This window comes from Necator americanus, chromosome II (genome assembly GCF_031761385.1).
Source record: "Necator americanus strain Aroian chromosome II, whole genome shotgun sequence".
NCBI lineage: Eukaryota > Metazoa > Nematoda > Chromadorea > Rhabditida > Ancylostomatidae > Necator > Necator americanus.
In genome coordinates, this window is record NC_087372.1 from 22,119,563 (window position 1) to 22,145,201 (window position 25,639).

Here is a 25,639-nt window from a genome sequence, read left to right on the forward strand (position 1 = left end):
AATCGTGAAGCCGCAGCTACTATGCTACTCAAGGGCGCTTTGATTTGATATTCGTATGTTGTCGTCCTTAAACTTATCCGAGTTAATCTTGTTTGCTCTTGTGCTAGCGCTCGCATGGAATCTCTCCATTCCATAATCTGCAAAACGGTACGTCTTGATTGAACTGTCTAGTAACGCCTAACAGCCCTGGGAGCATCCTTAAGACAACTAGGACAGACGATCAGACGGTCTTCCTATCACGTGACCAAAAAGGGCAGAAACACTTTTTTGGGACTACTAAAGGGATGCATATCGTTAAGTGCCAGCAGCCTCCGCGATTGCCTACCATTAGGGGAACGATCGGCAGCGGCGACTGTTAATTGCGCAGCGCAGCAGTCAACAGTGTCACCAAAGCATTGCGTTGCGTTTGCCTTATGCCCCGCCCATCACATCGTCAATCTTCGCCCAGATAGTGTAATGAGGTGCAACATGCCTCGCAGGAGCATGCTATCTCTAGTATTGCTTCTGTATGGAGCTTCGATCGCTCATCGAAATATTGCACAGAAAACTCCAAAAATACTTAAAATAATAGTGTTTTATTTGTGTAAAGCAAACAGATCGAAACTTTTACAAACTACTGCAGTATCTTACGTGCATTAAATACTCTGTACAAATACAAATATATATATATATATACCTATATCTTCTATATAGTTTTTTCAATTACGTCTTCCAACGACCAAATTCTCGTCTTTACACTTTTAACTTTTATTTTTAAACGTTTTCAGCTTAATTTATGTTTTTTGATGTTGTTTTGTTTTTGTACAAATCAACTACGTTTTTGCTTTATTTTTAGCCTAAGATATGCCTGATCTGGGCTACCGACATTCTTTTCTGAAGGCAATTATTCGACTGCAGATAATCGGCTGCGACTACCTAACGACAGCCCCCACTTCGATATTCGGGCAAAATGTTGGTGTTTTCCACGTGTCATATCACAATACATGAAGCCCACTTTTGCATCAAGTTCCTCTTTATAGCACACCGTCGGCCAGAAGTAGTCCAACTGTCGTCTAAGCAGCCTTCTTTCCATTCAGCGAACCCATTCCATCATCATCGACGGTGGCCTAAGTCTTCGATCCGTACATCGTAATATAGTGAATAACAGATAAATGAATTCGCAGCTTGAAGGTCGACACTGGCGTTTTGTCAAGCAGTTGAAGGCCGTATTGGCTTTATCGCGCCTTTGCTGAATATCTCTATCGTAGTTATCACCGTTTTTCTCAACATACAGCCCAACTAACAGAATTCATCCACGACTTCAGTAGGTTGAGAGTTCACCCTTAATTTCGTTGAAGGTCTCAAAGAGACCCACATCTGCTTGCATCCGCAACAAAGAGATTCCTCGATAGTTCCCAGGGTACGAGGACAACTTATTGTGGAGGGGAATCATGATGTCGTGTCTCCACGAGTCAGGTATGCTTTCGGTTATCCATATTGGGCGGATGATCTTTCTAATCTCACGAATTTTAGACGGAAGAAGATATTTCAGCATTTCTGCGCTAAGTCTATCGTATCCAACAGATTTTCGATTCCTCATCTTTTGGATGCAGATCAAAACTTCCGACTCGATGATTCCTCGTTAACTGCATATGTCGGTGTATGAACGTGCTCAAGTTCAGAAACTTGCGGCGTTCGCCGTTTCAGCAACATATTGAAGTGATCTCTCCAGATTGACAGGGTTGCTTCGCTAACAGCCAATCCATTGGCACTATTGAAAACTAGAAAACATCTTCTCATCTTGTCGCTCTGACTGTTTCAATAGAGAAGAGGCTTTATGCGGACTCTTGTCTTTACACGCCTTTTCAAACTCGTTCGCTTTTGAGATCCATTCGGATGCGGGCGACACGAACAGAATTGTACTTGGATCTTGTCTCCGCTGTTCTAAAGGCAAAATTCTTGCGAACCGGGAGTGTTTGCATTGCAGCGTCCTGCATGCACTTTGTGAAGGAATCTGCAAAGCTTCTTCCTGGTCTGTACTCCATTGTGAATAGGCAGACGTTGGCAGAATTTCGTTCTGCATCCTTCGTTCTTCGTTTCAGACCTGCCATGTCGATTTTCGGCTGAGGAGGGACTCCCTCGGTTCCTCTGGGGAAGATATTCGCAGCTCCAAGAGAATTTGGAACAATTCTCTTAAGTCAGAGCTGCAAAGACTGGCATTTCGTTGTATGCCCCGGTTAGACTCCAGAAGACATCTTTCAAGGACTTTGTGTGTAGTTGGTACCTTCCTAGACACGTCACGGACATCCGTGTCTGCCCACGTCTCCACTGTAACAAAGCACTGGAAGAACAGATGGGAACGGAGCTGTTGGTCCGCAAGTTGGCCTGTAGCTTCCCTGACGGGAGCGAAAGTTGCCCACGCTGTTCTCATCCTTGTTTTCATATCTTGCCTCAAGTAATTCTCCATATTCGTGATCGTCCGAGGTGCACGTATGACGCACTTCTCTATCTACACCTTTTTTTGAACTGTGTCTTCTTTCTGTTTATTCGTGATCCTATTCTCTATCCTGCTTCATTCAATTCTTTGAACATCGTCTCTGCTCCACTGGTACGTCTCGAAAAGGGAACGATTTCATCCGAAAAACGAAAGTTTGAGAGGAATCTTCCGTCAATACGTATACCCTTGCCTTCCTAAGCAAGCGATCTCATTATCCACCTTAATGCACCCTGTGAACAGCTTCGGCGATATCCCCTCCTCGTACCTCCTTTCCATGGCGCATGGTGAGGAGATGGCAGTGGAAAATTCGTTTCCTAGTGGTGCATCAATTGTAGTGGATAGGCTAATGTCTTCACATATTATGAGCCCATCGCTTGATCGTCCAGCGCTGAAAATATTGCATTCGTTTCTACGTTGTCAGAAACCTTCACACAGTCGGCCTAGGTTACAGGAAGGAACAGGCAATATTCCCAGCAAGTTTCTATGACCTTCGATACTGTCTGGATGTGACCCATACAGTTGTAACGCTGTCGAAATCCAGCTTATTCTTGAGGTTAGACTTCATTCTAGATATGCGCATGAGAATGAACTTGGTGAACACCTTATACAAGACGGTCAGTAAGTAAATTGTAGTTTCGAAGCTTCTCTCGGTCACCTTATAGATAAGGACATTTTACGATGTCCTGCACTGGTCTGCGATCTTTTCCTTCAGAAGGACATCATGTGCTCTGCTAGAATTACATGAAGCGGATGGCCACCAACTCGAAGAAACTCTGCTGGTACAAAATCAGGTCCGGGAGTTGATATTCTCCTGACCGCGACACTTCCGAATGGAGAATCTGTGGTGGGGCTCCGCAGTGGGGACATGACACAGAAGTTCATGAACGGAAAAGATTCGAGTAGAATCTCTACTTGATGATTTCTACCTCACAACAGGAAGGGATACCAATTCCGCCTTCATTCAACAAGGATGTTGGCGGAATATTGCATTCGCGGGGATTCCTGCGGCGCTTCTCTAATTTTGTCCTTTCTTGTGCTGCTTCAGTAATTTTTTTTCCGTTGTCTGCGCTTCGAAAGATCCTTTCGCAAAACTTTTCTGCAGTTAGTTTTTGCTACTAACCTCTGAATGTGCGACGCATTCGGATCAAACCTCAAGGTCGTTGTTTTTTTTCCAACAATTCTCTGGTTGTTTTCAAAATTTAATCCAAATTTGTCGTGGGCAACTTTGAGGCTCGTAATCCTTTGAGGAGCAGGTCGTAGCCCACGTTGGGTCATTCTCGAAGTACCACTAGCTTCGGCACAATGCGATAGTGCAATCGTTGTGTTTTCACAAGAAAAAAAGTGGTCAGAACCATTGCAAAAAGATGTTACTAACGAGAAGTCATGTAGACACCACTAAGTATGTGATCGATCTCCATGCGAGTCGTACCATTGGGCAACTCCCGTACCCACCGACTATAATCTTCATGGAAGAAGAATTCTCATGGAAGAAGAGAGCGGTAGAAAGCAGTCCGACGAAACAACTTTCGTTTTCATTCCGGTTTTTCAATCTTCCAATCCTGTATTGTCCCTCTGAGGCTTTTTCTAGTTTTGTGTTGAAGTCTCCAACAATGAAATGCAGAACTTGTCGTTGCTGGTCATTTCCTCCAACTTCTTATAAAACATGTGCAATTCGGACTCTTGAGCTGCAGTGGTTGATGATGCTTATGGATTTTTGGCGCGTAGGGCGGAAACAAAGAATGGTCAAACCAAGTGATAAGATCTCGACATGGACGATATGGACGACAGACGGATACACAACAAAACCAACACCACTTATATTTTGCAAAGGGACCTTTTTTCCGAGAATAAGGAGTGCACCTTCGTTCATCTGTCTCATGTCGCTTCTTCTTGTTTTGATCTCTGGCTGAGCAATCACGTGGAATTTGATGCGCTATGCAGCTTCGAGAAGGGCACGTAAGTCCGAGCCTGTGAATATTGCTCTCACGTTGTAAGGACAAAGTGTGAAACAGTCCATGGCGAGCCGTTCACGTGTCGTCTTCATCCAGAATCAAAGACAACTTGGGCAACCTTGGAATTGATCGCTTCTCACCGCGAACAGTCAAATCAGACATCTAAAATGACGAGACTCAGTGTGCAAGCCATTGAGGCAGTGTGTTTGCAGGAAGGGCAAGTAGACCTTTCCTCATCAGAGCAGCCCTGCCTCAACGAGCTTAGTTTTCATCACAGGTCGTCATCCAACCTATACTGGGTCAAAACGACATAAAGCACACTGCAATTGCGTATGCGTCTTCTCTCCAGGTGCGCCGTTTTGAGCGCGTACGCAAATGCACCGTGCATCATTTCGTTTTGACTCGACTACATATGGATCAAGGAGCCACATTGCGACATTTTGCAAAGACGGAAATTAATCTCAGAAGTGGATCAATCTCAGCTGGGCTTCCGATTCCGAGAACCCAGAATGTCGGAATTCTCCAACTCGTTCTCAGCTTGGGAGTTTCTGTCAGAGCACGTACCTCCGCTGTGTATCGCACTCACCTCCTCGTGACTATGAGGAAGTAAACTGCTGTGGAGGAATCGTTTAGTTTCTTTTTTAGTGGAATGAGGATGAGTGAATTTGACATCTTCTGGCGGGAAATCGACGCCTTCATTGTTGGACTGGATGGAACTGCTGCTTAACTCGACGACATCATCATCGATGTGGTGACAATGTGGTGACGAACGCAGGCACACCTCACAATGTCACCTTCCAGACAGTCCAGAGCAACGAATTCCATGTTTGTCTGAAAAAATGTTCTCTTCTCTTCTGCGGAAGATAAGCACTGAAGACAGCACTTAATTAGCCTTGGTTTGTCTGCTTGCAACCAAGTTTCGTAAAAGGTGCACTAGTCTTACAAAAGCTAATGCAATCAACGCAATCAACCAATACAACCTATCTATAAAATTCCATTTGTAAATAACGTGAGAAGTCGTCTACCCGCATTTCTTAGTATCGTCCTCTTCAATGCTACATTCAAAAGTCTGCATTCTTCAGGCTCTGTTGGACATTCTTACCAATGAGGATTTCCACGTCAAGAGGACGTCATCCTGCTAGCATTTTTTCAAGCGCTTCAAAACAATACTCACAACGAATCTTTGACCACCTATTAATCAACTTTGCTACAGACGCTGCTGGGGTGAAAATACTTTCTTCTTTATGGTGGAAAAAGAGAGTTCTGTCTGTTATTTTCATTATATTCCCAGTATGGTGATAAAAAAATACAAATGTGAGGTTGACTTTGTGTAATTTCTTTTTGTACTTCAACACCGCATCTATGGTTTAACAAAGGCTCCAAAAATCGGCACAAGTACGAATGTTAAGTACGAATGTTTCTAAATTGGATGTGAATAGTTGTTAATTATAAATGATGATTCTGTGAAATAACTTCCTATAATATCTTTTATACTTCATCTTTCAAATATTTTACTATTTTATTTTATTTTTATATTTAAATACAACACATTTATTAAGTAATTAGCATTTTAAGTATATATTCATATTTTAATATAGCACAAGTGAATTAGACATCTTAAAAAGTCAGGAAGTTGATAAACAAATAGTAGCTGGAGGTTTATGGTAGATACCGCTCATAGCGGTAGAAGAGAAATCCTGGTATAGAAGTTCGTTACATCTACATTACTTCAGGAAGAACGAATGAAGCGGGAGCAATTGCAAGCACCTGGGGAATATTCATGTGGAAAGAATGAAGAGCAAAATCTCTCCAAAATCGATTTTAGCAAGCTGGAAAAACCCCAGGCAACGTCAAAGCAAGAACACATGGTAAGAAAAGAGAACTGGGTGACTTATCCACGGTGGTGCAAAAATTTAGCTGCTATTTCAGAGTTTGACGCAGATGCTCAAGGCTAAGCCTACATTTAAAGTAAGAAAAGATCACAAAAGCAACTTCTTATGCAGAGGCGATGTACTGTGGAAAAAACACCTCACGGGAGAGGCAAAAAGTGAAAGGACAGGAAAGATGAAACTCGTAAAAGGCAAAGACGGTTTTCACATGAAAATTCCTCTTCAGAACGTTATTCTTGAGAAACTGGGAGGGCGCTCAAGTAAGAAAGATAAGTCAAAAAAGGCGAATATTTGTAATTTGACTTCTGCGAAGAAGACTCAGAGTTCAACCCTCATCAGCCCGCTGAAGGTGCAAAAACCATTGATGATAGACGTTCGGCCTAAATCAGAAAGGCAATCAAGAGCAGGAACGCCGGCAAAGACGCACGCGTCCTCACGACTCGGTGTGTCGCACCGTAGTTCCCGTTCATTTCATACCGACTTACCGATAAGTGTTGTCAAAAATCGACCATCTTCCCCAAAAAAGAATGAAGTACCGCTACTAAATGCTCCATTGAAAGGAAAACAACCACCACTGGTTGATGTTTCGTCGAAAACAGAGAAACCGTCAAAAGCAGAAATGACATTGAAAACACAGGTGCCGTCAAGGATCGAACTGTCACATCATAGTTCCTCTTTTTCTCACACCGACCTACCGATAGAAGCTGTTAAAAATCGATCATCTTCCCCGAAAAAGACTGAAGTGTCGCTACTGAGTTCCTCAACAAAAGCGAAAAAACTACCGCTGGTTCATGTTTCGTCAAAAACAGAAAAACAAACAAGAGCAGAAGCGTCACTGAGGATGTCTTCACGGCTTGATACGACGCAACGTAGTGCACGTTCATTTCATGCCCATTCGCCGATGAAAGTTGGTACGATTGAAGCGGAGCGATCTCAGAAGGTGGCTCCTTCACAGCAAAAAGGCGACATGTTAGATTCGCAGAGCCCGAAGAAGTCATCATACTTCGATGTTACAATGGATACGCAAGAAATAAGTTGGCGCTCTTCAAACGGATTTTGTGAACAATTATCGTTCCAGTTAAGGTGCAAAGAAATGTTCGTCCATGCCTGCAATCAACGTCTATCACCGAGCCCGCGATCCTCCTACTTGTCACTACAAATTTGTTACCGTTCATTTGGAAATAACAGGAGTAAGATTGTTTCATTTCTTTGACGTCAAGGAATCATTCCTGAGTGATTGCACCGTCAATCATTGGTGCAACGGTGTACATCAACAAGCAACGACGCCGACAGAGTTCATCATCCTCGAAGGGTGGGACGTGAAATGGAGGAAAAGTTGCAAGAAAATTTCATGAGTACAAAAAAATCCTAAGCCTTGTTAGTACTTTTCAAGAGGTTAACATATTCTAGGTAATTTTTCTTGATTTTCTCTTCTACTTTTCTATAATGACTGATAATCCTCTTTGGTAGTTCTGAGAAGATATCAAGTATTCAGTGAGAGCAACACCTTAAGATTGCTCTTGATCTGGGTACACTCGAGAAACGGCCGAGATAAAACATGGGCGTCATTCATTTGGCCAAAAAATTACTGAGTGGAATGACGTTACTTAACCAATAAAGCGGGCTTCAGGAGTAACCGGTACTGAACGGAATAATAGTAATAGAAAGAAAGAAAACAAACAAACGGAATAATAGTAATAGAAAGAAAGACATCAAACTTTGCTACCTTCGGCCGTACGATGTTTCAACGGTGCAAAATAATCTAGACTTCTTAATAAAGGGGAATATTTAGAGGAGTTTGGAAAAGCACACAACGTGTTTTCAGAAGAACACTGCTAGGAACTAGTCAGTCCAATCAGAGAGCGTTTCCTAGTAGCAGTCGAAACTTTCAATTGTTTAAGTTGCACTTTCAATAGATGAAGATTTACCACTAGGGAAGGCATCAAGCAGTAGCTTGGCGTTTGTGGGTGTTAAGTTTCTATACTAAGCCAGGTTCTTCTGATATGTTTGAGATCTGAACCCATATTATCAGTAATTTATCTATCTATCCGGACGTCCTGTTAACGCCATCCTTTCAGACTTCCCAAGGTGCTCTCTTCATGCTTCGCATTTTCGGTCGATACCAGTGGAATTTTTGAAGGCATCACCCCACGAATCTGGGGTGGTACGGGTTTCAGGTTGATCATGCCCCCCCCACGGAGAAGAAGATGATTCCGTCCATTTCTTTCTAATTAAAAAATGGCTCGGAAGATGCGCCTGCACAAGGCTCCAATCCAACTCGTTGCGGAAAATAGCGCCCGAAGCGCTCGACGCCGTATTTTCCGGGCCGTTTTTTACGGCGATTAGGAAGAAATGAGCGCGATCCTTCCCGTTTCTGCAATCTACGATCTCGTATAGTCTTTGACCGTCGGAAATCTATTCCTATTCAACGGCATTACAGATTCGAGGTGTAATGCCATTGAATAGGACACCGTTGCAGCAGAATCAAAACCATTTTCTAACGTTTAATTTCATTTGCTGAAATGTAGGCATTGATGAAGGATTCTGTAGCATTTTGCTGGAAGTTCCAGCACGATATTTAAAAAAAATATTGAAGCTTGATTTCACATCCACGTAAAATGATAGGCTAACAGAAAATGGCATGAGTATGTGGGTGTGTCTAATTTTTAAAAACAGGATATAGAGGCTAAAATACGGAGGAGATGACGTGCGGAGAAGTACAGCAGGGTGAAAAGTTACGAATCCAGCAGCCTATCTATGTATGAAATGAGTTTTAACGCTTCATTACTTTTGACGAAAGTGTCTTGAATTGTTACGCAGTGCCGGTGTACCATTAAAGGCATTACCCCACGAGTCTGGGGTGGTAGGGGTTTCAGGCGGGTTACACCTATACGGGAACGTAGATGATGGGGAAGAGGGTGATTCCGTTCATCTCTCACTGGATCAGTGTAAAAGGGCGACCCCAAACGACGGCTTCTGTTGCAACGCGCAACCATTACGCTGCGCCCCTGCCTGCTATTCATCGGAATGGGTTTTCGACGAATCGCAGACGGGAGGGGGAAAGGATGGCGAGGACGTCATAAGGAACAGCGTTCTGGTCGTCCGTCTACACTGATAGAGGGAAAGATGAACGAATCTACGACCCTATATAGGCATTACCCGCCTGAAATCCGTACACTCCAGATTCGTGGGGTGATACATTTAACTTAACAGATCTCGTTTCCTACTGTCGGTGCATCAATCTGTCTCTACACGAACGAGATTCGTCTCACCCCTTTTCACTGCTTCCTGGTACTGTTGCCCACCCCGACGTCGAGGGATCTTCAAATACCTCAAATAAATAATAACTTCAAATAAATACGATGTCTCTACAATTAAAAGATTCAAAGAAGGTCGACCTTGGGACTTACTATTTCTTTAAATACCATTTCATAGCTTTCTGGTGCTAGCACGCCAATCTGATACGGAGGGACTCGTTTCTGGACAAATGCACTAAGCCGGGTTCAGCTGCTGCACTGTACAAAGTTATTTTCTTTGTTGCATACCAACATATGCACATGCACACAAACACACAAACACACACGCACAATTAGAATAATTAGTATACACAAATACACTCATTCACGAAGCCCACTGTCATGTAACATGTTGCTTACGCTTGATACTTGGTTATGGTTCCCTGGTAAATATCTCAAAATTTGCTGAGTAAGTAACATGACGTGGATACATCTAAGAATTCTATTTGCTATGGATTTCAGATCGATCTGGAGTTGAACCTGACCGAAAACCTTGTTTTAATCTTCATTCCCATCACATCACCTGTTTTCTTCCATTTGGTGATTGGGGACCAGGTTAATCATTAAACGAAGGCTCTTACTATGCTGTACTTTGGTGATATGCCATATAATTGTTTTTTTAAGATTGTTGAATTTGACGGGCTGGTACCGAAAAGTTTGAAAGAGCTTTATGAATTCTTCGATTCTGCAAATGGAGAGGTATTGGGCTACTATGTTCACTTATTCTAGTTCTATTTATAATGCAAACCAAGTAGAAATCAAAACTGATTTCTAGGAACACATATAATTAATTTAGTTGCACTATAGAGTCTTCGATTAGCAGGCAAAAATCAAGAACGATTGCAACTTGTTGATAGTCGAATTTAAGCAACAGCCAAGATTGTTAACAAATTTATTACGGCTAACGTTTCGGCGTTGTCGCCTTCGTCAGAGCCTGGAAAGTAAGAACATTTGCAATATATCCTCTCAAATGCCTCATCCAGAACAAGTCATCATTCCCTAGGATATTACACCCGGAAACAAAAACCAAAAAAACCCAAATCGTTGTGCCTACCTTAGTAGCCGCGTCGCCGTGATGTTAGCGGATATCCGCGTGGTGCTATCGCTCCGCTGATACTAATTAGGATGCGACCCGCATATGACCCCGTAGATCAAACCCGCAAAGGTCTTGATACAGAGCCAGCTCGTTGGTCACGGCTAAGCACTCTTCCTTTCTATTCATTTTTGGACCTTTTGCATTTATCCAAAACGCTTCTAAAGTTCTGCGAGCTATAATTTCGGGTTCGTACGATAGAATTGTGACAGCTACGCAGAAAGGAACGTTTTCATGACATTGTCTGCGGTGAACTCCGAGGGAGTTGCTGCATTCGTTTCATCCCCTTAGATGTTCTTTAATGCGAATACAAAGGGGGCGCCCTGTTTCGCCAATGTATTGGTCCCCACATGTTTTGCACGAAATTAGATAGACTACACCAGAGACCATGCAGTCCCCTTCCTTCCCGAATGGGCATATTACACAGTCTGGAGTGAGATAGAAGCGGTCGTACATTCTGTTTCGAACTAGTTGTTTTTGAGATTTGTTGAGGTATTTCCACAACTCTCACTTGGTCCTCGAGACCGCATTTCACCAGACTAGCCCGTATAGCTTTACTCAGGTCGTCGGTTATGAAGGGCAGGCAGAAATTGATCTTATTCGACTCAACCCGTGTGGCATATTCTTGCTGCGCACCAGGATCTGGCCTACGTGCTACATTACCAACGTAACCGTTAGAATTCGCGATGCGTTGCGCTAGGTTGATCGCATCGATCCGCTCCTGGACATCTGATGTCACCCTTACGGCTGTCCTAAACATGTTTTTAACCACAGATTTCTTAGTTTTCCAAGGGTGAGCGGAAAGACAATGAACTAAAATGTTTTTGCTGCTAGGCAAGAACGATTATCTAGATAACACTTGGTGTAGTGCGGGCATGGAATGTGCATCCTCCAACACCGAAGCGAATGAACAATGTTTGGCCTCTCAGAAGATACTGCTATTTAATCGTCGGTGAGTCAGTTTTTGCGGAACTGAGTTGTAGAAAAGAGAATCTCACAGGAATATATGCGTGTATACTTAGAGTTGCCGCTCATAAAAAAATTGCCGGCCGGATATGAGTTTCAAGGAAGCAATGGTCGATTATACTTGAAAAAGGTTTGTGAAGTAGTTCTGGTCTATTTGGAAGTGAATGGGGCATAAGGACAGGAATTCCACTGTGCTACGGTGTATGTTCATTTGCCGGCCTAATAGTCATGTTAACGCCTAACCCTCAAACTTCCCAAAGTTTCACCTTAGCTTTACCGTGTCGATGTGAGCACGTATAACCATCTGTGGAAGTCCGGGAACACCATCACTAGAAGCACAAGTCCAATCATGTTTCTTTTTCTCATTCTGATTTTCTGAAAAAAAAGCATAAGATCAAAGTGGCTATCGAAGTAAAAATACCATGTGAAATTACTTGAACATGCCCCAACATTTCTAACATTTGTACTACTACCATGTAGTTGTTGAACTATGTAAACAAAATGTTCTCAGACATTTCTTTTAAAAAATGTAACAACGCATGCGAAAGAGCTGCGAAAGTAAATCGGCTGCTCTCTCCTGAGTGGAAATAATGGGAGTACATGCAGAGAAACCCGAGCAGAAGGTATCCTTTCTAATAGTAGACTTACGAGCAACAAGGGAGATGGAATATACAAAAGAATTCAAAAGGGATTTCATAGTCCAAGAATTCAATTGAGGAAACAGTTGAGAACAAAAACACGTTCAGAAAGAGATATGTGGAAATCACCTCAAAAACAAGAGAAGTTTAGACCGGTAATTCAAAGTTCAAATCATGTTTTCCAGTTTCAGAGCCAATTGCAGTTCGGCTAAAGTAAGTAGGGTAGACACTCCTCTAATGTTATGTATGAATGTTTTCTTATGAAACATTGAACAAACACAATATTTTCAGTAGTGACAGAAACGGAACATTACATATGGTGTGCTTAACCTGTTCTTCTGCTCATAGAGAAATTTCAATCTTGAGGAACCTGAGAAGATGAACATTCTAAGTTTTCAAAAATTTCCATAATACATAACCTACTCCGTGCTCCACTTCAACTCTTACAGCACAAGGTAGGGTCCATCCGCGCGTTTCCGCACTAATGAGTTTGCTCTTTTTATGCATTTATGCAGAGAGAACATTACTCTCCCAGCTCTTTATCCGGTGCGTTTGTTCCTCAACACCAACACTAAGTCCCTGAAGTCTGAGAACATGAACATTTTCAGCATGTAGTTTGAAAAATACTGCAGTATACGCTACATACTTCATACTTCCCATGATTTCCCAGCGTTCGAAAGTGGCTCCATCTATTCAATTTTTTTGCGAGCGTATGTGGCTCCTGCAGTTTCTTGCCGAATGCCTTTGCTTCTCACAATAATACGAAACCTGATATATCTGACAGAATGAACATTTTCAAAAGTAAGTAAAAAAAAGTATTTCTGCACTAGACAACCCACTTCATCGGTTTACAACGCTGGTTTTCCCAACGCGAAGTGGGTCCATTCAGGTATTCTCGCAGTAGGATGTTGCTTTTGAAAATTCCTTGCAGTATCTTTATCTGTAGCAGATGAACGATTCTTGAAAAATCTTGAGAACCATGTATTAAATTGAAAACATCAACATTTTCAACACTGAATCGAACATATTTGCATTACACGCAACTTACTTCATACTTCTCATTAGTTTGCGGAGTTGGTCTATTCAAGCATTCTCATAATGGGGATGGTGCTCTCTATGCTTTTTCAGTGCGAAAATGTGGTTTTTGTAGCTTCTCGTCCAGTGTTTATGTACCTACCTTAAAACATTTATACTGATAAATTCAGGGCCGTACCACGTACACAAGTGTGATCGTTGCCAACACACGGCATCCATTTTGTAACTGTTCGTCCCTGCTAAATGAACTCTAGCAACCCGCTCTGTACACATTGCTGCTATGTCTGCGGGCATCGACCTCCACGTCATTGCATCAAAACTACACCACCTGCTGCGGTAATACCGACTATTGAGTGTTCAAACGCTGTTGCGTCTCATCTACTACAGGATTCCCGATGAAATCATATCTGCTTTCAATAGTTATTCGCGCACGATCGGGACACTTAAAGATGTATTCGTACAAGTACTATAAAATCAAAATAGTCTCACTTATATCACATATTTTAGTGTCCACGTGGGTCAAATTTTGTGAAAAGGTACAAATTAGTTAGCGCGGTGAAAATTAGAAAACGTGGTGTGTATTTCCCGCTACGTATACATGATAAATCAAGATCGTCAGCGCCACATTTTTTGAGCATCATATGCATGATGGCTGCTTCATCTGTCTCCAGTTCATCCCCCGTATGGCATTCCGGCACACAAACCTTTGTCTACGTTTTGCCTGTGCCTTCCACCTATTTCTCGTAATCAAACGCTTGTATCAATGCGGAAGACCTCTTTTTAGGATTCGATGACATAAATTTATGCCTCGACTTCTCCAAGCACTTGTTTTTTGACTCATCATTTTACTCCCTAAGTTTTCCAATGAACACCCGCGCTGTTAAGCTCTGCTATCCTAGGCAATTTCCCCTTAACAAACTTCTTCTTGAATAACGCATCAGGACTGCCAGTTCCAGAGTTCCAGACATTCCAAACTCCTTTAGTTTTGTGTTTTTGTAGCTAGACAACTGCTGTAACAACAATGAGCAAAATGAAGATCGTAACAAAATAGACGTTTTCCATATCTAGAAACAACTGACATTGGGTTAGGCTTGCTGCATTGCCGTTATGCAACCGGCTTGTGATTAAGCTAGCACAATTTCCTGGAGGCCTATAACTGTAATATCCAGCCAGGCAATTTTGCAGGCCACCACAGGAGTCACAGCGAAGATTCAACTGCGTTTTAAGAAAGTTTAAATGGTTCTACATTAAATACACGCAAGCGTCAACCGCAATTTGGTGAAATAGCTTTCCTGAGTGGGGAATCTGACTAAAAACAGATAAAAGAAGTACATCATCTGGGTAATACGCGCCCCAATTCTGCCTGCCAGTATTGGATTCAAACTACCTCTTCCAGTTGGGAAAAGAAGAGGATACGCAAGAAGATTTTGTGTTACTATGTCCAATAAGGGCATCCAATCTCACTCGAAGGGAAGCTGGAGGATTTCTAGAAGGTGAAAGATCAGCTTCTTCTCCAGCATACATAACTGCAACCTTATAAACCCAGGGGCGTACAACTTAACGCTTTGTACTGACCATCGATTCACCAGAATAGCTGATTGCTGCTCATCACTCCTATTGAGAGGCACACGTGTCAGACAAAAGCTGCATTGGCAACTCGTTTCCGATGATTCGATTTATTCTTATTTACTTGATTCTGGTCAGAGATAGTGCGAAACTAGTGAAAGAAATTAATAACGGTGGAACAACTTATGTTAGTATTTACACCTTTGAGTATTATTTCACTGAAAGAAATTTTACCAAATGTTTGCGGATTGACGCGGCAAAGCTGGTACACTGCTATGGGAGTCTCCGAAAATGACGGTAGACGGATCTAGTAAGAGTCCTCTTCAATACGGTGGTACAGAAGAGCACAGAAATTTCACTTTCTATGCATACTGTGAAGCTTCGTAGCCATTACAACATTCCGAAAAATTTATTGGAAACTTCAGGAAGAGTTTCTTTTATATGTTGGCAATTCGGCGTTTTAATAAATGTGAAAAGAGGTGTCGTTGATTTTCAAAAAAATTATGCTGAAGCACATAATGTTTACCAAAGACTTATGAAACAATACACTCAACAGAGTCCTTTTGTATCTCCTTTGCATCTATCTTTCTTTGTATTTCTCGGTTTTCATGTCTTATGTCTAGTTTTTCTCAATATTTTTAATATTAGCTAATACTAAAATATATTTTAAAAACATATTTAAGTAAAAAAATAAATAATAAAAAATAAAAATAAAAATAAAACATATTTAAGCTTTTTAGTCCTTTTCCAAGGCAGCGATGTCCACAGGCTCTATACTAATCGTTCATTTTATTGTGGGATCTTATGTGCAAGAACGTTGAATTAGCAAGAGATTAATTTTATAGGTGGAGCCACAAAGCATGGGAGCTTTTGCATTCCTCACGGTCGACCGGGTGCTAGATGTGGACTCTGACAAGGTATTCAAACTTTTTTCGGCACAAACAAAATGTAAAAATAAGTGTATGTGGTAGCGATCTGGTCAAGGCAACAAAGTGATCATCTGCTTGAATTTAACCAAAGCTCAATTTTGCCATAAAAAGTTGCATAAAACGACCAACTAGGGCAATAACCTGACCAGCCGTTCGTAGCGCGATTTTTGTCTAAAAACGATCTAAAATCATTACGATCGCCAATGTAGTTACGTTTTTTTCTGTGAGACAGTACTAACTAAGGAAGCTCTTTTCTTCTAAAAGGATCGTTATGAGCTGTTCCTCAGATATAGAAAAACGGTTCGCAAATCTCTAGGCCGTGCACTCGTGATTGATTGCCGAGAACTTGATTGATTTCGCGCTTCTATGATATACTCGTTCCTTAACCGAATAATATCAAAGTGATGTATACTGCCGACATAACGGAAAGGGAGGCAGTAAGAGTGCTGTTATTATTTCTTCAGCGATTTCTACAAGTTGTAACGTTATCTGCAAAATTTCGAAAGCTTGAATGCAAGCCATCTACGTATCCATATGGCTTTTTGCAATGTTCTACTTACTCGAAAACTCGAGAATCCAAAATATTTTAATATTTCTCCTTCGATTTTTTCTCTAACTTTTGCTTTAGTCCTGATCCCAGCTCTTGTACTTTGTGATCGTTTCTACATCGAGATTGCATAATTCCACTAACTAAGCTAATACCTTCGCTAATCTCTTGTTGCCAATTCCTGCCGAAAAGTGCTTGGCTATGCTTCTCGGCAACAACTGTCAGAAACTCCCTCAGTGGTTTGCGTTTGCGACATATGACAAATCATTTCACTTTATCCGTTTTATCAATTTGAATCGTCCGAACGGCAGACTCCTTGTGGGTATTTTCTTCCTTTCCAAAATGTGTTGCAGTCGGATTAAGGCAGCCTAAAGCTCTGTGCAAGTGGAGTCGAAGCAGGACGCAGTGAAGCTATCGGGTAGGATCAAGGTGGCACCATCGGTAGTCCCATTGGGACTGCAGCACTGTGTGGCGTTAGCTAGAGTTCCTCTCGATATCAATCACTACGACCCTTCGCGCCGCTTCGAAAGCACCCTCTTGCGCTATTGTAGTTTTGGTCGACCACAACATAGGATGGTGTAAGACCACTACCTTACTTATAAAAGTCTAATCACGTAAACTGCTATCTACGAATGTATTCTAGCAACTGTATGTTTGTATGTGTCCCATTTCCGAGAACATTTGCACGGTAGACATGAGAGGTAATGCTACAAAAAGGCAGCATATCATGATCGTGGTACGGAGCCTCCAGCGAAAAAGTTTGGGTAGCAAATTGTGGAACCCAATATGGTTCTGCTCATCTTTCTCTAATCGTTGTAAAAAAAAATGGCGTGGGACATGGCGTTCTTCCCCGAGGAATCAGTTGGAACGAGCCACCCCACCCTTGTGCACGCGCTGCAGCCAAGTGCGAGCAGTCGAAGATCAATTATGTCTGCTCACCACCATATTCAAGTGAAACTAATGAATAGGCTGCTGAAGAAATATGAAAGTGTACATAGAGCATATTTTAGCGCAGCTCATGGTAAATAAAGCGGTTCCCACGCCACGCCGGTTTTTTACGAGGGAAAGATGAGCGGAACCATCCTGGGTTTCGAAATCTTTTACTCGAACTGTGTGCTTTCGCTGTGGATTCTGCACCACAAAAAATCATGATATACGGCCTTTAAGATAAAGAGGAGCGCACAGTGATGTGCGGCAATTCAGCCGCCACAACATGGGAATTGTAAGATCCCATGTACATTTTGTTCAATCATTTTAACCACTGCTGTATAGGACCGGTGCATCATTGACTTCAATGGTTACCTTTTGTCGCGTCAAAGCAGCAATACTGCAAGATCTGTCTCACTGCTTCTTATCCCAGCACACAAATCTGAAGCTGTTTTACTACTATGATGCCGTAAGATATAATGGGGTCAAAACGATAGGAAACATGGTGGAGTTGCTTAAAGGCACCACCCACGAATCTGAGGTGGTACGGATTTCAAGTTAAGTATTCGTATACGGGATCGTAGATTTTGGAGAGGTGGGTGATTCCGTCTATTCCTTCCCAATTGCCGTAAAAAAACGGCGCTGAGAATGAGGCGTGTGCACACGGCTGGCGCGCTCCAATCAAACTCGTTGTAGAAATTGGCGCGCCGGGACGCTCGAAGCTGTATCTTCCGGGCCATTTTTTACGGCAATTAGGAAGAAGTGGACGGAATCACCCCTCCCCCTCTCCTTAATCTACGATCTCGAATACGAATACTCCACTTGAAATCCGCACCACTTCAGATCCGTGGGTTGATGCCTTTAAGCTGTTACGAAGCGACGCGGTGGAGATAGCGGTTGGAATCGAAGTGGGACCATTGCGAACTGCAGCAGCAAAAGGTGATAGCAAGAGTTCTCACTCGATCTTAAGCGCTACGCTCCACCGTACCGCTTCGAACGCAACAGCTTACGCAGCTGCACCGTGCTTCATGTTCTTTTGACCCTGCTATACTTCCCATCGCTTTGCGACGCCAGAAGAGTGTTGTAATGGTTCTTTTTAGAACGTTCGAGAAAAAAAATGATATTTTTCCATTTCTGGATAAAATTTATGGTTTGCGTAACTTTTCGGCGACAAGAGATTGTTGAGAACTTCTAAACTGAAATATAACAGTTTTCACAATGTCCAGCAGGCCGTGCAAGTGATATCTTCGAAGGTGTACGTGATCGCTTTCATCATCAAATTATTAAAATTAAATCATTTATAAAATCAAATAGTATTTAACAATCATCGCTTCCAGCTAGAGGGTCCTCCACGAGTTGAGTACTTTCACATTCGAAAAAATGAAGTGCTAACTGCTATACGCACTTTTCCAATATCTAGAGTTATGTTTTCATCTTTCCTAGTAGTTTTAAAAGCAAAGTTTTACTACGAGTATAAGCCACCTAAACCTGATTTCCACATCTCTTTGCGAAATTCTCGGATTCCTCATTAACTCTCTGATAAATAGACAAACATGTGACCGAAAGATATCGTTTCAAGCAGGATCTTAACGTTTTGGAGATTGCGTTGCGTAAGGAACGAATAGATGGACATATATGTCAAACTTGTGTTATTACAAAATTTGCGCCAGAAATATGCAGTGTTGAACCAAACATTATGAGCAATTTTAGATTCCTCTAAGAGTTAATATGGTCGCGATTCGGAATAAAATTCAAGCTGTTCAAGAAAGAGACGGCTTCTGCACATTCCTGATTGAGAGACCATCTTCTTTGCACCACCTCACCAATCCTAGCTGTGTTGCTATGAGGTCAGAAAACACGTCGAATGATGTGGTAATCGGAGATGACGCCACCGAGATAGGAACTCGAGAAGCATTCAAACACACATGCGTTAAGTTTAAACATGTGAGTCTCCGTTTCTGCAGTTGCCAGATTTGACCATGAAATGTGATGGTTCAGAGAAACCCATCTATATATTTGACACAACCGCTCGAACAAGAACTAGATCTCACCACTGCCGAAGACGACTCTGACGGTTTGTTCATTTGAAGAGAGTTATTCATTCCAATTTAAAAAAAAACAGAACGATTGCAGTTGCTACAGCGTATCATCATCAACACCAGAAGAAGAAGAAGAAACGAAAACTAAGAATTGGGGTACGTGCATACAGCTCAAACAGTTCTCATTTTGGCCTCACCTACTTCGACGTGATATCTACAGATTACTTCAACATATCCACAGCAATTCTCAATTTGTGCTGGTGATATACTACTGATATACTATTAAAACGCTGATATTCAATGAAAAATGAGAATAAGAAATTTATGAATAATGTCAAACTCATGTAAAATTTAAGCGTGCGAATATGACTTGACGTTGGAAATCCAATCTTGCAAATTCTACAAAGTCACTATTTATCTATTCTTCTATCAAATTTCATCGGGAAAGATAGGCAATGTTTCATTATCATCTAAACATCATGTATCTCCTACCAGCTTACGGCATTTAGAACTGATGTCTGGAAGCCATCAGCGCCTTCCCATGTCTCACAAATATCTTTTTCTTCTCATAACATGGACCCTTCTCCAACGTGCACATTGCCATTATCTTTTTGTCCTCTTGGCTTTCACTTTTGCGGACGTACAACTCATTTAAGCCTCGAATTACAGTCAGCCAAAGATAGGCAGTGAGGATCGAGGCTAAAATGTATCATGCGGCTTCAGCGGTGGGGTTAGTCCAGTAAACAGATGCAGTTGAGTGAAAAAGAAACCTTATCTCCGTGCTAATGTTTTTAGGCTGGACTGTAAACGAGCATGGTCCGTCAAAGTAAAATCATGTTGGTTGCCGGAAGTGTCCTTGCATGGACAGATGTCACAAAGAAGCGTGCAGAAGAGGTTTCAAGGATAGAGATTGGTGCTAGGCTCAAAAAACCATGGTCAACCAAGCATATCAGGGAATGATGTCTCAACGCTGCGTCATTGTTCTAAGTGCAATGGGTTTCTCTTCTCCACACATGTCGTGCAAATCCAAATGCTGCGTCTCTCAGCAAAGAGTCATTGATTGAGCAATCAACATACTTCCGTTGCTCCTCGATCTGCTCGTGTGGGCACTACTTACTAATATTAGGTTGGTGCAAAAGTATTGTCGTTTTTGGATCGCAAACTTTAAGCCAACTTCATCTTGAATAAAACCAGTCTTCGTTCATCTCAAATCTTCGTTAATCAAAATAAAAACAATTCCAATCAACATGTTTTTGCCAAGAAGAAGTTAGTTTGATCACTTCCACCAGTATAGGCCTCCGGAGTCCACCAATTTCTGAAAGGTTTATTTTGCGTGTTGGAAGGAAGTGTTTCCTTACAAAAACTTGTTCAGATCCTTGAAGCTCCATCCGGTTGGAAACAGGCCACATGAATGTGGGAAATAAGGCCACACCTATAAAATACTTCATCAATGCTTAAATTTCTAAGAAAGAACGAAGAAACCGTTTTAAAAAAATGTCAATATAATTCTACAGAAAATGCCGCTACTTTCAATCTGTGTTTATGAGTAAAAGCTAACGAAGCGAGCACAAGAAATCTGAAGCCCGACGTTACCCCGACTGGTATCTATATGCCCGATTTACCCAAAAATGTTATACAGCGTGTGGGTGTGTGTGTATGTGTGTCATATTCATTCTTTACAATCTTTTTCCCCTTTTGTGAAGAGCTTGTAGATGACGGAGATAGTAAGTTGCCGAAGTCATGACAAAACACGGTCTCGTTGTTCTTCCAATGATTACTGATCTCGCTTTTCGATAGGAAACGTTTAAAAAGACACAATTGGGCGTTGAGGAGTGGTGGTGCGTACAATCGCTTAACGACGTCGCAGCTTGCCATACAATGGAAGTTTTCACCTATGAAACGAAATATCCATCTTCGCTCAGAAGACAAGACTTAGAAGACATGTAGAAACTGTTGTCAAAAAAAAAAAATCAAAAAAAATAGAATAGAAGTGGCGGATGAATTCCGCCATTATTTCTCCGAAGCAAAATTTATTCTAATTGGGTTCCAGGAGCCAATCTTCCTTGTCATACAATTGGCAAAGTCTCCATGAGTACAGCCTCCTTCCTTAAGAAAATGAAAGTCAAATACTGAAGAATTTTGTGCTCTTGTGATATTTTTGCACATGAGTTTATCCACGTCCTCGCCTTTTTAAGCCCAGTTCTCCTCATTATCTTCTTACAAACTATTTTCTTGCCAACAATCATTTTCATTACGTTGGCGACAACGTGCATTTTTGTCTCATGTTTGGCAAATACAATCCTTATCCCCCCTTCTTTCCTAAAAAGTAGTATGAATCGTTTACATGCTGTTCACACAAATGAAACCACTTCTATCGGAATACACTTCTTACAAGTACGGAATGTACTGGAAAAGAGACAACTGTCGTAAAATGTGCTAATTTGGAATGAAATTATAGTAGAGTCAAGACTGAAATTATAGTCTGGAAGTCCGGCTTACGACAGACTCGTACATCCTCGTGAACGACATTATTGTACTCGACATAAAGCACGGCGCAGTTGCGTAAGCGGTTGTGCTTGAGGCGGTGCGTTGGAGCGTAGGGGTTAGGATCAAGTAAGGATCCTTGCTACCACCGTTCATTACTGCAGTTCGCGATGGTCTCACCTCGGTTCTAATCGTTATCTTTACCGCGCATCTCCGAGCGCAACCGCTTACGCAGCTGCACCGTGCTTCATGTCGTTTTGACGCTACTATAGAGTGAGGCATTATTTCGCATACGCCATCATTTTCGTAGCATATGTACGGTGTAGTATGTTACATTATTAGTATTACCAGTCTGAAAGTCCACCTAACGCCAGACTCGTACATACTCGTGAACGACATCATCTTACTGATAAAGATAACGTCCCACGTCAGATCACGAAAACGGTTCGTTACTATTTAAGCAGCCGTTTGCATGGATGTTTCCACTTTTGAAGTAGGCATTTTACCAAGTTGAGGAAGACCTGCTAGGAAATAGATACGTGGAGGGGTCACAGAGGTGAAAAGCAACGCGCAAAGTGACCACGGCTGTGAAACGGCTGCAACGTCCCATTTACCTTTTGCGACATGAACGCTAAGTTACTGCGCGATACTATTGCACTATGACACACAAGAATTCCATCACCGTTGGACACGTCGCACCCATTTTATAGCTTTCTGGCGTCGGTGAACCAACTCGACACCGTGAGACCCGTCGCGCAACCGGCGCACCAATTCGACGCCGGGTCACACACACACGTGACAGACTAGGCCCGTTATTATATAGCATGATCATGATGATTGTAGAATGGGAAAATTTTGGTCATGAAGTTGTTATACAACTCACGAAGTATTTTTATGTATGGAGTAGGGACGCCTTGGTTGTACAAGGCCTCCATGACTGCTTCGGTCTCAACTGTATCAAAGGCTTTCTTTAAATCGATGAAAGTGAGACACAGCGGCTTGTACTCTCGTGATACTTCTCTGAGTTTTGAAACAGTGTGCATGTGGTAAACCGTACTGATCCCTTTTCGGAACCCTGTTTGCTCGCAATGCTGTCCTTCATCTAATGTTCTTTCCATCCTGTTTAGGATTACTCTTGTCGTTCGACTTCAACTCCACTTCGTTTGAGCTTTATGAACGCGCGTGCAGCCTCCCACACAAGTCTGATACCGATTTGTCGACCACCGGAACGATGAAAGGCTTGGTTTCCCCTAGTGCGGATTCGAACTTCCAATCGATCATGCAGACAGCGAAACCTCCTACCGACTGCCCTACACCTGCACACATTGTTCTTGTTTTCAATTTTTCACCTCCATCAGAGGCACTGCATGAAGGCCTACGCAATGCATTTGGCGGTGGCTATGCATTAAACCCACGGATCTCCCTCACTAGAGGGATCACAGCCGGTTAGTCGCGAGGCTGCGCGTCCCCGGGTGGTGGATAGGGGGCTAATCGCGGACCAAAAGCGACCTTGCGCTTGCCCAGAGACGCAGGTGGATTCAGGGGATGGACTCCCTGTTTCTGCTGAGCCAGGACTGACTCATGACATCCTTGTATCCCGCACGTCGGTCCGGCCAAAAGCCTGCAATCAAGTGACTGGGAGGTGCAAGGGAGGCGGTTTGGAGTCGCCTCCAACAAATAAGCTCCACATGTCCACACCGGGAGAACGAAAGTTCTCCCAGAAACTCATGGGACTAGAGGCTTGCAACCTGCCCATGGGTTTTAAAATTTTTAAGCAAAACACAGTAATAGAAAAGAGTCTCCTGATTCCGGAGGAAAGCCTGGTACGGTAGCGCCAGGTAGGACGGGGTTGCAGGAGTCATGTAGGCTACCAAAACGGAAAAGGACTAGGATGGCGATCTGTACTTATAACGCACGTACGCTTGCATCGGAAGCGGCCATCGAAGATCTGATGATGCAAGCCAAGAAGATCAAGTACGACGTCATCGGACTGACCGAGACGAGACGACGTCACCCTCTCAACGCCGTATATGAAACTGGAGAAGAACTGTTCTTAGGAACATGCGACAGTAGAGGTGTTGGTGGAGTTGGCGTCCTCGTCAACACGAGTATGGCAAAGAACATCGACTCTTTTGAACAACTTACGACCCGAATCGGACGTCTGCGGATGAGAAGATGTGGCCCAATACCAGCTTTGACTATCTTCGTCGTTTACGCTCCAACATCAAGCTACGAAGAAGAAGAAGTCGAAGCTTTCTATATGGACCTGGAGAAGTTCTACCAAGAAGATCATGCCTTCTACAAGGTCATAGTTGGCGATTTCAACGCTAAGGTTGGCCCAAGAAGAACGCCGGAGGAACTTCACATCGGGACCCACGGCCTACAATGGAATGACCAGGGAGAGAGGCTCTCCGAGTTCATCATGACGACTAAGACCATCCATGGGAACTCGCAATTTCAGAAGCCCTCTTCTTTACGCTGGACGTGGGAGTCACCCGGTGGAGGGTACCGTAATGAAATAGACCACATCATCGTCAATAAAAGGTTCTGCCTGACGGACGTCGGTGTTGTACCAAAGTTCTATACGGGATCGGACCATCGCCTCCTCCGAGGAAGATTTTCCTTCACAAGGAGAGCAGAGAAAGCCGCCAAGTTCAGAGAGAGAAATCCCAGGACTACCATCAACTGGGATCTCTTCGCTACGCTAGCCGGCTTTTGGGAAGATTCTGCAATGGACAACATCGACGAGGAATATGACCGGCTTGTCGAACACCTTTACGACTGCGCGGAGAAGGCTGAGAGTTTTAAAACCACCAAGAGGCGCCTGTCTCTTAAAACTCTTGAGCTGATACGCCAGCGTGGAGCAGCACGAGCCGCAGGGAACCAAGAACTCACGTCCGAGCTCGCAAGGCTTTGCCGAGAGGCGATAAAGGAAGACCTTAAAGAGAGAAGAGCAGAAGTGCTGGCTGAAGCTGCAGAGGCGGGGAAAAGCATCCGCTATGCCCGTCGAGACTTCGCCAGTCGCAAGACGAGGATGACTGCTCTCCAGAACCCAAAGGGAACAGCCATTGCATCGAGAAGGGGGATGGAGAAAATCATCTACGACTTCTACTCTGATCTCTTCGACAGCCATGTCCACTTGCCTCCTCACCATCTGAGGGAAGATGGACAAGTCATTCCAGAGGTTCTCCCGTCCGAAATACGACATGCTATCATGTCGGTAAGAAATCGTACGGCACCCGGTCCCGACAGAATAAGACCAGAACACCTGAAGAGCCTTCCGCCAGTACTCATCAACACCCTGGCGAGGCTCTTTACACGTTATCTGTCGGAATGCAAGGTTCCTAAACAGTGGAAGACCAGCAAGAGCGTGTTGTTGTATAAAAAGGGAGATCCACATGACATCGGCAACTATCGCCCAATCTGCCTACTGTCCGTCATCTACAAGCTCTTTACAAGAGTAATCCTTAATAGGATTGAAAAAGTCTTGGATGAAGGACAGCCATGCGAGCAAGCAGGGTTTCGAAAAGGATTCAGCACGATTGACCACATGCACACTGTTTCAAAACTCAGAGAAGTATCACGAGAGTACAAGATGCCGCTCTGTCTCACCTTCATCTACTTAAAGAAGGCTTTCGACTCTGTTGAGACGAAAGCGGTCGTGGAAGCCTTGGACAACCAAGGCGTCCCTACTCAGTATATAAAGGTACTTCGAGAGTTGTACAGTAACTTCACGACCGGAATTTCGCCATTCTACAAGAACATCATCATTGACGTGAAGAGAGGGGTCCGACAGGGTGAT

The 25,639-nt window shown here is 42.9% G+C and overlaps 3 protein-coding genes across 4 annotated transcripts in view; 1 reads left to right on the plus strand and 2 right to left on the minus strand.

The window, feature by feature from the left end:
• RB195_018996 (uncharacterized protein) overlaps window positions 1-25,639 on the plus strand; it is a gene marked incomplete at both ends in the record, with an annotated part of 70,426 nt that overhangs the window by 43,680 nt on the left and 1,107 nt on the right. Inside the window, 14 exons of one of the 2 annotated variants that reach the window (XM_064186656.1) lie at window positions 6,162-6,296; window positions 6,358-7,351; window positions 7,401-7,507; window positions 10,076-10,168; window positions 10,238-10,312; window positions 11,559-11,658; window positions 11,729-11,802; window positions 15,757-15,828; window positions 19,025-19,258; window positions 19,313-19,388; window positions 19,448-19,509; window positions 23,123-23,282; window positions 23,380-23,493; window positions 23,613-25,634. In XM_064186656.1, the coding sequence (XP_064042535.1) occupies window positions 6,162-6,296; window positions 6,358-7,351; window positions 7,401-7,507; window positions 10,076-10,168; window positions 10,238-10,312; window positions 11,559-11,658; window positions 11,729-11,802; window positions 15,757-15,828; window positions 19,025-19,258; window positions 19,313-19,388; window positions 19,448-19,509; window positions 23,123-23,282; window positions 23,380-23,493; window positions 23,613-25,634 (4,318 nt within the window). The remainder of the gene's footprint in view (window positions 1-6,161; window positions 6,297-6,357; window positions 7,352-7,400; window positions 7,508-10,075; window positions 10,169-10,237; window positions 10,313-11,558; window positions 11,659-11,728; window positions 11,803-15,756; window positions 15,829-19,024; window positions 19,259-19,312; window positions 19,389-19,447; window positions 19,510-23,122; window positions 23,283-23,379; window positions 23,494-23,612; window positions 25,635-25,639) is intronic. The other variant, XM_064186654.1, reaches the window with a different exon arrangement.
• Window positions 1,845-5,253, minus strand: RB195_018997 (uncharacterized protein; the record flags this gene model as incomplete). The annotated part of the gene is made up of 7 exons (XM_064186657.1): window positions 1,845-2,171; window positions 2,264-2,429; window positions 2,706-2,864; window positions 4,337-4,444; window positions 4,508-4,590; window positions 5,015-5,150; window positions 5,210-5,253. 7 exons carry the CDS (start codon window positions 5,251-5,253, stop codon window positions 1,845-1,847), a joined length of 1,023 nt encoding a protein of 340 aa, XP_064042538.1.
• Window positions 22,653-22,955, minus strand: RB195_018998 (uncharacterized protein; the record flags this gene model as incomplete). Its single annotated transcript, XM_064186658.1, has 1 exon — window positions 22,653-22,955. The coding sequence occupies one exon, from the start codon at window positions 22,953-22,955 to the stop codon at window positions 22,653-22,655; it is 303 nt and encodes a 100-aa protein (XP_064042539.1).